We start from the raw sequence: 10,794 nt of genomic DNA, 5'->3' as shown, positions 1-10,794 counted from the left end.
ATCGCGGCGTCCCCAAACCTGTCACCGTGTGTCCCTGCCCCCATCACCACATCACACCAAAAACCCAGCGGGAAATCGATTATTTATTAAAATGCCGGCGCCACCCGTTCTCATCCCAGTATCCCCAGTTAAACCCAGGTAACTGGGAGCTCTGGGGAGGACAAGCCAAGGTGAGGATCATCGGAGAGGGGACCCCCGTGCTGGTATCCAGCTGGAAAAGAAAGGGGGTAATCATTAGAACAATGAGGATTACGGCATTAACGAGGCAGGATATAAATTCCACGGCTCCACTTGCGGTTATCACGGCAAACCAGCACTCACCAGTATTCCCAGTTCCAGTTTTTAAACCGCAAGTTACTCCCAGTAAAGCCCAGGTACCAAAAAACCTCCTTACCGAGCGAGCGAGGAGCATGGCAAGCTTTTCTGGGAGGGTTGCCATCCAGTTTTCCCAGCGGTTGTGCCAAAAACGGGTGATCTAATAGATCTTCACCTAAAATCGAGGGGAAAAAAACAGGTTTGGAGTCACGATGGCGACAAGTTGAGTTAATATTTAAATCTCCTGACGCCGGCGGCTTTTGGCATCGCCGAATCCGCGTCACTCCCCTTACCGCTGGCAGGATTCAGCCGCGCGGCAAAAGCGTCACCGACAGCGGCTTCACGCCGGCTCCTCTTTCCAGCCCTGGCATCGCGGTAGCAGGCAAGAATCGCTGGTTAGAGGCAAACAAACACCCGTGTGGGTGGGCACGGCCGACCCACACTGCCTTCTCCTGTCTGTCCCGGCATGCAGGAGCCGCTCGTTTGCCTGTAGATTTAATTAGCTGGATTAATTAGGAAGGAGGGGGGGGGATGTCTAGAGCCTCAAACCACCCCCAGGCTGCTCCAGCCAGCGCTGCAGGAACCAGGGGGGTCACCCCAGCCCCGCTCCCCCATGGGATTTCGGCCCCGAGAGGCTCTTTTGGTGGCTAATGACGAGACGAGACTGTGGCAGCCGCGTCTGGCAGAGCTAATTAGACAGAATTAGGCTAATTACAATGCCAGAACCCACCTCTGCCGTTCCCGGTGCCTTCCTATGTCCCTCCGCATTGGAGTGGGAACCTGAAACCAAAGAGGGAATGAACGGTGTCAGCGGGGCCGGAGAAGGCGGCAACCGGCACCGCCGCACTTGGCACGGCCAGCCAGGCCCGGCCCGAGGGCCATGGGGCTCCCCCTGGGCACGGGGGTGTCCGGGATTTCTATAACCCCCCCCCGGGGAAGGCAGGGAGAGGCCTCAAACTGTCCCGGGGCTGCTCTGGCAAGCACTGCAGGAATGGCAGGGGCCACACCAGGCCCCCCCACGCTGGTAGGCTTGCGGCAACGCCCATGCTGGCGGCGGTTGCCGAATAAACCCGCAGAGCCGTCAAAGAGATCAGGGTGCGACTTGCGGCGTCACCGCCTTCGAGGCTCTCTGTGCCCAGCCGGACGGCACGGGCAAGCCTCACCGGCTGCGTTCCGGCACGCGGCGTGGTCGCCATCATCACCCCCTCTGCCCCAGGAAGGTCCAACTGGAGCGAGGGGTGACGAGGGACAAGTGGGACCTCGTGGTGTCACCCCAACTTGCCTCGCGTCACCCCAAGTCGCCTCGTGTCAGCAGGAGCACGACCTGGCGTGAGCAGGACCCCACGCTGCAGCTCTGTGGTGAGGTTTCAGCCCTGCCAGACTCTCATTCGGCGGCTGAGGAGGTTCGGCAGAGCTAATTAAGACACAATTACGCTAATTATGATGACGCAACCCACCTCCGCTGTTCCAGGAGCCTTCCTATGTCCCTCCGCATGGTCGGAGTGGGAGCCTGAAACCGAAGAGGGAAAGAACAGCGTCAGCAGGGCCGGAGAAGGCAGCAGGCGGCTGGGCCCTACCCGAGGGTCCCCCAAAATGTCCCGATCTCCCCCCGGGCACGGGGGTGTCCGGGATGTCTATAACCCCCCCCCCGGGGAAAGCGGGGAGAGGCCTCAAACCGTCCCGGGGCTGCTCTGGCAAGCGCTGCAGGAATGGCGGGGGCCACACCAGGCCCCCCCACGCTGGTAGGCTTGCTGGGGCGGGGTGGGGGGCAGGGGGAAGCGGGCAAGGCCGGGCTCCCGGGGACACGCAGCCCGCGGCCCGGTGAGCCCCGCTCCCCCCGGGGAAGGCCCCGGGCGGGCAGACGCGGCCTATGGAGGACTACCCTTCCCAGCATGCACCGCGCCCCACAGCGGCGACATCGGGGCCCGACGGGGGAAAAGAGCCTCACCCCGCGCTGTCCCGGGAAGCCCCCGTTCCTCTCCCGGTCCGTGGGAGCGGGCCCGGCCGCGGATGGCGAAGGATGGCGGCGGATGGTAGCCGGGCCGGACCGCGCCAGCCTCCCCTACCTGCCGCTGCTGCTGCCATGCCTGAGCGCGCGGCTACGCCGGCGCGTGACGTCAGTGCGCGAGGGGGCGGGGCCACGCCGAAGGGGCGAGGCCAGCGGGCGGTGGGCGGAGCCGGCCCTCTGAGTGGGCGTGGTCGGATGGGGCGGGCGTGGCCACCGCTACCGCCGTTCCAGTAGTAGGCGGGGCCGGGCCGTCCCCGCGGGAGGGGAATCAGCGCATGCGCAGTGCGACTCTTTTGCCCCCCCCCCGCCCCGCCCCGCGCGGCCGGGGAGGACTGACGTCAGTCCTCCGGGCGGAGGGCGGGGCGCGGTGCACGCCGGGAAGCCGCCGCCCAAGATGGCGGCAGGATTGAAAAGTTGTTGGTGGTGCTGAGGCGGCTCCGGGCTGGGCCGCGGCCGGGAGCGGGAGCCGGGCGGGCTATGGTCACCACGGGGCAGTGAGACCGGGTTGCTGGGCCCCGCCGAGCACTGAGGCCGGGCGAGCACGGCCGCTGCGGGGATGCCCCGGGGGGGGCCGGGGCCGCCGCCGCCGGAGACATGGAGGAGGAGGGCAAGAAAGGCAAAAAGGTGAGAACCGGCCGCTCTCGGGTCGTCCACCGCTGCTGTGGGGCCGCCCTGGGGGTGGAGGGCTGGCAGCGGGCCCTGCTGTGCCCCCGGGACCGGGGTCTTCCCTCACCCCCGGGCCTGGGGAGCTGCCCCGTCCCGTGGGTCGTGGCTGTCCGGGGCCTCTGTAGCCCACGGGCCGTGCTGCTGAAGCCCTCCCAAGGGTGTCTGGAGCCCCTCTTGGCTTCTCGGGCCTTGTACCCTCGCTGTGGTGGCTTCAGGCTTGACCCTGTCCGAGCTGAGCGTCTCCCTGTTGGTGTGGCTGTGCCGAGGGCTGGGACCTAGCTTCCCCCACCAAAAAACCCGTTCTTTTCTGTGTGAATGTAGGGCTTGTGGGGAGCGCTGCCACGGCCTCGCTGCCTTCCAGGTATCCCCCGCGCTCGGCCATGGTATGGGTCCGCTCCCACTGCTCTGCCTGTGTCCAGACACTGATCAATGGTCAGGGGCTGATTAACTGCTCTGCTTCTCTGCCTAGGCGGGAAACGAGATGGCTGGTTAATGACACAACTTAAAACACGTTCTGTAAGAGCGCTGGATTGTCTTGGCTACTGATTGTGGTGCTAAACTGGGAACGCTATACACTCACGTGTCTCTTTTATGTGTTTCTGTATATATTGAGTCAGCTATAGTCAGGAGTACTGCGCTGTAACCGCCTCAAAGGTCAGCAAGCTTCATCTGCATTGACTGCGAACAGGCTGCTCTAGTTTCTCTTGTTTAAACCTATTTTTATGTCATGTGGGGGAGGCGAAACTCGAGCTGAAGGCTGGGGCTGGGATGCTTGCTGAGAGCAGCGCTCCCTGAGCGGGGAGGGGGTGGGGGTTGGCTCTTTCTTTGCAAAAGAAATCCTTCCCTTGGTTTGATGACATAACTGGGGGGAAACAAGCTATTTTTAGTTGTTTTGGGGGCACCTGCAGTAACGGCGATCTCAGAAGGTGGCAGCAGAGTCTCCTGCTGAAACTTTGGTTTGAAGTGATTGGAATACTTACTGAATTAGAAATATTGAATGATTTTTTTTTTCTGGAGTTACCGTACAGACTTCCCACAGCCAGAAAGTAAAACCACTGACGTCCCCTTGCGATGTCTGGTGACCCGTGTGTGGTGTGGCAGGATCCGCAGCACAGGTGGGAAGAGAAATTATTCATCTGGATATATCATGTTCCTGCTTTCTAGAAGAAACAACTCCAGGCGCTTGCTCCTGGGGCTGCAGATAATTGTAGAGTAACTTTAGATGTAAGTAAATGCCTGTCCTTTGTGGTAGGCAGTGACTGCAGGGCTGGAAGTGGTGCTCAACTGAAGTACAGAGACAAGATGCGATACATTCTGGAAGTGGAATTGGTTCTTGTCTCTGCTGAAAAATGGTTTTTTGCTATTTGGGAAAAATCTGGGGGGGGTTGCCTTAGAAAACAGTTGTCCCCGGACATGCTGCTTGCTTGTGTGGCTGGGTTGGCCACAGAGAGTGCTGTCGTACCGGCCAGTGTAATCTGGGACCTTTGTGCTGCTGTCTGGGGGCTTTTAGTGTGAGAAGAGGCAGTCAGCTCCTGTGGTCGTGGCTCCTCAGGATGACTGAGGCGGCAGGGACCTCTGGAGATGGACTAATCCAGCCTTCTGCTGGGAGCAGACTGTGTTCTGTTGGGTTTTGAGTCTCTCCAAGGATGAAGACACCACAATCTATCTGGGCAACCTGTTCTGTGTTCATTCTCACCCTAAAGAAAGTTGTTGGGGTTTTTTCCTTATGCTTGAACAGGATTTGCTGCGTTCCAGTTCGTGCCCTGTCAGTGGGAAGAGTCTGGATTCTTCTTTCCAACCCCACCAGGTCTTTGTACATGTTGATGTGTACAACCTCCTCTTCTCCGGGCTGGATGATTCCACCTCTCCTTATGTGATAGATGCTCTGATCCCTAAACCCTCCTCACAGCCCTTTCCCTGGGCCTGCTCCCGCCTGTTCCATTCTCTCGTGTACTGGTGTCCCCAGACCTGGCTGCTCCAGTCCCCCCCCTGCTTCCCTGCTGCGTTGTAGGTGATCCCAATGGATGAGGAGCATCCCAAGACCCACAGGAGTTGGGCTGCAGCTGGGGAACTTGGTGTCGCACAGGGGTGGCACCTCCTGGGCCAAGGCATGGGCTTACGGAGCTTCCTTGGTGCGAGTTTCCCATCGTAGTGGTAGTTAATTAACCCTTGGAGCAGGTGCCTGCAGCTCTTTTGAGCTTGGACAGCTATCGAATGTGGTTAATTTCCCTCTGGAGAGGGACATATTCATCCACTGTGCCACAGCAGTTCCTAGCTACAGGGAAAAACTTTTTCCTGTTTGTTTTTTTCACACACTGTGGATCATTCCAGAAGGCAGGTGTCTGGCCCTCAGCCAGCAGCATTACGGGCTGAAACAGGGCAATTGAGTTTCTTTAGCGCTGCTCCAAAGGGTTATTAGGGCAGGTTTGGTCAGGACTAGGCAGAAAATCCCAGCCCTGCTTTGGGGCTAACTCCAGCTTTAGACAAAGCATGTACTTGTTAAACTGGAGCTCTGGAAATCCTGCCAGGAACTTGTGTTCCCCGGCTCTGGCTTTTGGTGGCTCACGCCAACAAGGTTATCCCAACTGGAATGCGGCAGTGGTGGGACGGAGCATGTCCAGCTTGCTTTTGGCTGTGGTCGTGAGAGCTGCGTCTTAAACAGGTTTGGGATAAAACACCCATTTCTCGCTAATATTGTGAGGAAGGATGGATCGATTCGAAGCACGTTGGCTCCTGTTGTGCTGCGAGGCTGCGTGGCTTCCTCGGTGCTTGCCGGTGCAGTCAGCTGGGCCGCGGGAACCTGCCCGGAGCTGGAGAGCAGCTGGTCTCGTGCCCTGCAGCCTCAGGCAAGGCTGGATGTTCCTGGCGCACTCCTTCCTGGAAAGAGAAGGGGCGGAGGGAGGATGAAGGCAGATTTCTTGGCTACCCTGGTTATTATTTGCCTGTAGAGAAGATTCTTCCTGCTGGCCTCTGTTGCAGAGGCTCTTACAACATCGCAAATCTGTAGGATGGCTGCCAGGCTGCTGCAGGTGATCCAGTGCAAAGTGCTTGCATGGTTTTCCCAAAGTAATTCTCTGTGGGTGGCATCAGGTGTTAGCATAAAATTCCTGACTTTTCCAGCTCAGATGTGCCCTAGATCTCTGATGTTGGCTCAGTTTGCCTCTTCCCAGGCCTCTTAACAGCAGCTGCTTTGGCAGTTGCCAGATCTTCCTCGTAAAGCTGATCTTGATCTGTGGCACTGAATTCTTCGTGGTTTTAAATGCTGTTTAATATTGAAGATATTGGCCAGTCCAGCAATTCCTTCTTGCGCAGATCATTGGGAAATGTCTGCCAAAACTGAGCTTGTAACTCCAAAGTGTGCTTTGCTTCACGCCAGAGGACTTGGGCAGCAGGGTCATGTTCTGTGCTGGTGTGTGCAGAGGGGAATGGAAAGCCGAGAAACTTCTGGGGGAACTTGAGGTGGTTATGAAATAGCTGAAATGGAGCTGGTTCCCCTTGAAGCTGGGTGCAGGGCAAGCCCCCTGAGGGTTGCTTGAGGGGCTGAGCTGGAAGTCACAGCTCTGCGGGAGTTTCTGCTTGCAGGACAAGTTGCTTGAGCTTCCTTCATTATCCCACATATCCAGCTTGTTCATGCCGGAATAGCTGCTGGGCTTTGACAAGCCCCTGGCCTGTGTTCCTGTCTGAGACTCTGTTGCTGCAGAAATGGTTCTTCCATGACTTCACTTATTGAGGCCACTTGAGTGAATGCAGTATCTGTATTTTTAGCTTGCTGGGAGGTTTTTAGGCTAACGAAAGCACCCACGTGTACTTGGACCCTACACTGCTTTGCCTATGGAGCCTAGGTCTGTACTTCCAGCTAAAGCAAGCCACGTGAGGATCATTCCTGTAGGCTGCCTGTCACCTGTTGCTCTCTTCTGTTCCAAGACTTGGTGCAGCAGCCCTGACCTGATCCCCAGCCCTTTCAGGATGAGTAAATTTGAAGAGCAGGCTGTGACTCCTTGTGATAAAGCTCCAGCTACTGCTGTCTGGCATGGTGTCTGGTCGCTTCACGCCTTGCTCTGAAGCCGTACTGCAGAAGGTTGCACAGAGGGTACGATGAGGGGTATTTAGCCCCTTTCTCTGATCTCTGCAGTGCGATGAGTGTTGCCGTCTTCTCCTCTCCTCCCGGCATGTCCCTTGTCCTCAGGCTCACACTGCTGCTCATGAGCAGATGTGACTTGTGGTAGAAGTGCAGCAGATGGGCAAATACCTGCTGTGCTCGTGAATGAGGAGGGTTGGTGCACTGCCCCGATGGTGGGGAACCAGTGGAGGGGGGAGGAAATCGGGGTGCTGGGCTTCGATCGCTGGAAGGGCTTGGCAGGGATAAGGCCAGCTACTGTTGTCCCTTGCTGCAGCATCGATGGGTGCTGCAGTTTGGCGTGCTGGCACTGCCGTCTGGGCATTGGGGGACAGCTCAGCATGCTGCAAACGGCTGCCTCTTCCAGCATGGCAGTGGTGTGGGTACCTGCTGCCCTTAAAATAGGAGCCTGGCTTCAGAGCTTCCCTCACTGACAGATCTAGCTTGAAGTGTTTCTGCTGATTAAAATAATGTGGTTTAAAGTACAGCTAGGGTCCAGCTGTGAAAGATCAACTCGAGACCCTTCTCCACTCTTACCAACCTTCAAGGCACATCAGGCTCCCGAGACAGATGGAGATGGGTTGTGAATTGCTGGTCGAGGTGCTGCCCTTCCTGCTCTGTGCTTTAATCCAAATGCCTGGGGACTTCTGCTGCTGTGAAGCTGAACAGCACTTAGGAGGCCGTCCTTGGTTTTCCTGCTTGGAGAGTAGTCTCTGGTCTTCCTCTGTAGCTAGAACATGATTTGCTGTGTACCTTAGCTGACATCTCCAGACAACGGACTTGTCTGAGTGGCTAGTATTTGATCTCTCTTCTGCACTGCTTTATGCAAGCCTAGTTGGGGCTCATGTAGGTAAGAACAACCAAAGATCCATGATATGGCTCTCTGATATCCTCTGGATTTCCATTGCTTATCCCGTTAAACCTTAACGGTTGCGGTTACAAACCCCAGTGCTGTTTCAGACAAAGCTTGGGAAAACCTCCCAAGTGCAACTTGGCGTTTACCTAATCATGCTTAAGATCTCTGCCTACGTTCAGCAGCTCAATAACGAGTAAATTTGGCGTCCCTGCTCCCTCTGAAGGGATGGCCTCTGGGTTGGGAAACGGGCTTTTCATTTTGAGAGCTGTCTCATGATCTAAGTCATCGTGGGGAAGCCAGCAGACCCGCTAGACTGGGTTTTAGCAGCTGTTCTCCTTTGAACTGCCAGTGCTTGGCTTGCTGTGGGACTCAGCGGGACAATCCTGTCCTTGCTGTTCTTGGCTGCTTTTGGCCTCGGCCCAGTTACGAGCAGGGAGTTGCTCTTTTTCTCTTCTCAGTGCTTCCTCCTGGCTCTGGAGGAAGCTGAAAATCTTCTGGAATACGAGGAGCAGAGGCTGAATGGAGGTGGGATCATCTTGGGTTTAGGCTTGAAGTCTGGAGTGGGGGGAAATGTGGGGTAAAAGCTGGCTGGGCAGGGGCAGGAGAGATGGGGCTCTGGTGTGCTGGCCTCAAATAGGGCAAGTCTTGTGTCCTGCTCTGGGTGGTGGGATCTTCCTCTTGCTGCTGCTGAACTTCGGCCACCTGGCACAAAGGTTTGGACGGTTCTGGTGGACCTTGTGGTACCATACAACTGTACTTGTCCAACTTGCAGCAAAGAGTGATTTTGAAACATTTACTTTGAAAAATTAAGCTTAATTGTGCTTCTAGAAGCCTGTGACAGTTGAGACTCGCTCAGCTGAAATTCAGTGTGAGTCTGTCTCCTTGTAGGGTGTGTTTTAGGCTCATCGGTGCCCTACAGAGGAGAGCCTCTGCCTCATCTGGGGCAGAGTGAGGATCTGTGGTATCGGGAAGGACTGGAGGACTCTGGAAAAATGTATTGGTGTCGCCTGGTAGTGTGGAGCTTTGCTCCCACCTCTCCCAGGGGTCTGGGATGCTGTTGGGGTGCTCTCCTTGCCTGGTGGGTGACCTCTTCCAGCTCTAGGGTCTCAGCTGGTAGTGGTGGTGGCAACTGTGGCATGGGACATCTCCAGCAGCCCCTCTCCTGGTCTTAGGTCTACACCTCCTGGCTGGAGGGCCAAGAGTGTCTGTAGATGGGCATGGAGCTGTGGCTGTAGGTGGGTACGGAGCACATCTCACATGGTGCTTGCTCAGGAGCAGCTTACCCTGAGGACCAGGGTTCGAGGGCTTCACGGCAGGGCTGTCCTTACTGCACTGCTCGTGTCCGCGTGGCCTTGGGAGTCTTGTGGTAGGTGAGATCGTTCTGCGTGTTCAATAGTCGTATGGCCACAGTGGTGTACTGCCGCTCCGGGCCTCAGTGGGCTGGGGAGGAAACACAGGCATGTCTCGAACCCAATGTACGTCCCCAAAATAAGGATACTGAAAGTGTGAGAGGCCACTTGAGACCCAGCACTTGACTTGGTTGAACATGGGGCACCTGGCATTTTTGTGGCTGAGGGCGGTGAGGCTGCTGGGAGGGGCAGTCCCGCTTCCCTCCACCTTAGCTCCTGCCCCGTCCTTGGCACTGGCTCCAGGGCTTGTCTTCTGCCTGCCCGGCTTCCTGCACCGCCTGGTGTGTGCTGTGGTGGGAGCAGGACAGCCCTTTCCTCTGGCAGGTGGCCACTAGATAAGAGGGTCTGCTGTCAGGACCGTGGTCTGCCTCAAGACGAGAGAGGCTGTCCCTAAAACCAGCAAGGGCCATCAACAAGCACTGGCATAGTGGCTGGGAACAGGAATACATTCCCAGTTTGCTTCTCTCCTCAGATCGGGGATGTACTGAGCCGGTGCCGTGTCTGTAGCTGACCTTTGAGGTTCACAAGCTGCTCTGCAGACCAGGCTCCCACCCTGTCCCATGGCCTGTTCTCCATGGCGTGCTGTCAGGCGGCAATGTGGTTCCTTCATCCTTGGGCTGACCCCGCTCTGGATAGCGTCGCTTCCCCCATCTTGAACTGGGAGAGGCAGCAAGCAGGTCACCTCTATCAGCGTTATAAATACATCTACAATGCTGACTTGCAGGGGTCTGCACATGGCATCTCCTCGGGGCTGCTGCTTGTCCAGGCTGAAGGAGGCTTGGCCTGAGTTACACAGCTCCTCTGGGCCCGTGGTCACCCCCATCTTGAGCACCTTCCTGGCTTTCCCAGTCTTCCCCCATACCTGTGAGACAGGTGGATCAGAGCTTGGCACTGGGGTGGTGATTCCAAGAAACTTGGTGTCTTCCTGGGTGGAAGCAGGCAAGAGTCTGCCGGGTACCTGAGGTGGCGAGTGTGCTGCCTGCCTTGCTCTGGCAGAGCTCTGCTTCTGCCCAGCTGCTTGGCTGCAGACAAACCTGAAATGTTCTGTTCTTGTCCTCATTTCTACCCTTGCATAACTGATGTTTTCAGTAAATGTTGCCACCTCACCGGTGTCCCTTTTCCAGATGACCAGTGCTGACCAGTGCAGGTTCCTGGGGTCTGATGACCCCACCACCAAAGACAGTCGTCCTGCTCCTGACCGGCTCTGCCTCAGCAGGAGCTCCCAGCTCCTCCTCCCTTTTCTTGTGCATCCTTGTGTCCTCCTTGGTGCCGGCTGGCACCAGAACATGAATAGTAGCTGTGACTGGAGATCAGTTCCCTGAGATGGGAGGCACCGGGGAGGACAAAGCTCTGCTTGAGTCACAGCAGTATCCTGACTTCCAACTGTAGGAAACACCTTCCAGCTGGCCATGACCTGTGTAAT

At 56.9% G+C, this 10,794-nt stretch overlaps 1 protein-coding gene, 1 long non-coding RNA gene and 2 other non-coding genes across 5 annotated transcripts in view; 1 reads left to right on the top strand and 3 right to left on the bottom strand.

Moving 5' to 3' along the window:
• Positions 1-65: 65 nt before the first annotated feature.
• Positions 66-2,436, bottom strand: LOC115338991. Of its 2 annotated transcripts, none has more exons than XR_003922592.2 (6): positions 2,382-2,436; positions 1,773-1,825; positions 1,046-1,095; positions 609-802; positions 395-490; positions 66-211 (listed from the first exon to the last, which is right to left on the bottom strand). It is a non-coding gene; the product is annotated as an uncharacterized LOC115338991 (long non-coding RNA). The 2 variants fall into 2 exon arrangements; XR_003922591.2 differs by having other exon boundaries at positions 2,264-2,428.
• LOC115340009 lies at positions 1,218-1,351 on the bottom strand. The gene has a single exon (XR_003922890.1). It is a non-coding gene; the product is annotated as a small nucleolar RNA SNORA9 (small nucleolar RNA).
• On the bottom strand, positions 1,935-2,069 carry LOC115340010. The gene has a single exon (XR_003922891.1). It is a non-coding gene; the product is annotated as a small nucleolar RNA SNORA9 (small nucleolar RNA).
• Positions 2,437-2,681: 245 nt separating the features above from the next.
• The window catches only part of CCM2 (CCM2 scaffold protein), a 40,652-nt gene continuing 32,539 nt past the window's right edge, over positions 2,682-10,794 (top strand). Inside the window, exon 1 of the mRNA XM_030008172.2 lies at positions 2,682-2,947. Within this exon, the coding sequence (XP_029864032.1) occupies positions 2,918-2,947 (30 nt within the window). The 5' untranslated portion in view covers positions 2,682-2,917. The remainder of the gene's footprint in view (positions 2,948-10,794) is intronic.

Source organism: Aquila chrysaetos, chromosome 3, assembly GCF_900496995.4.
Source record: "Aquila chrysaetos chrysaetos chromosome 3, bAquChr1.4, whole genome shotgun sequence".
NCBI classification, from domain to species: Eukaryota; Metazoa; Chordata; class Aves; order Accipitriformes; family Accipitridae; genus Aquila; species Aquila chrysaetos.
This window is presented reverse-complemented; position numbering and strand designations above follow the sequence as displayed.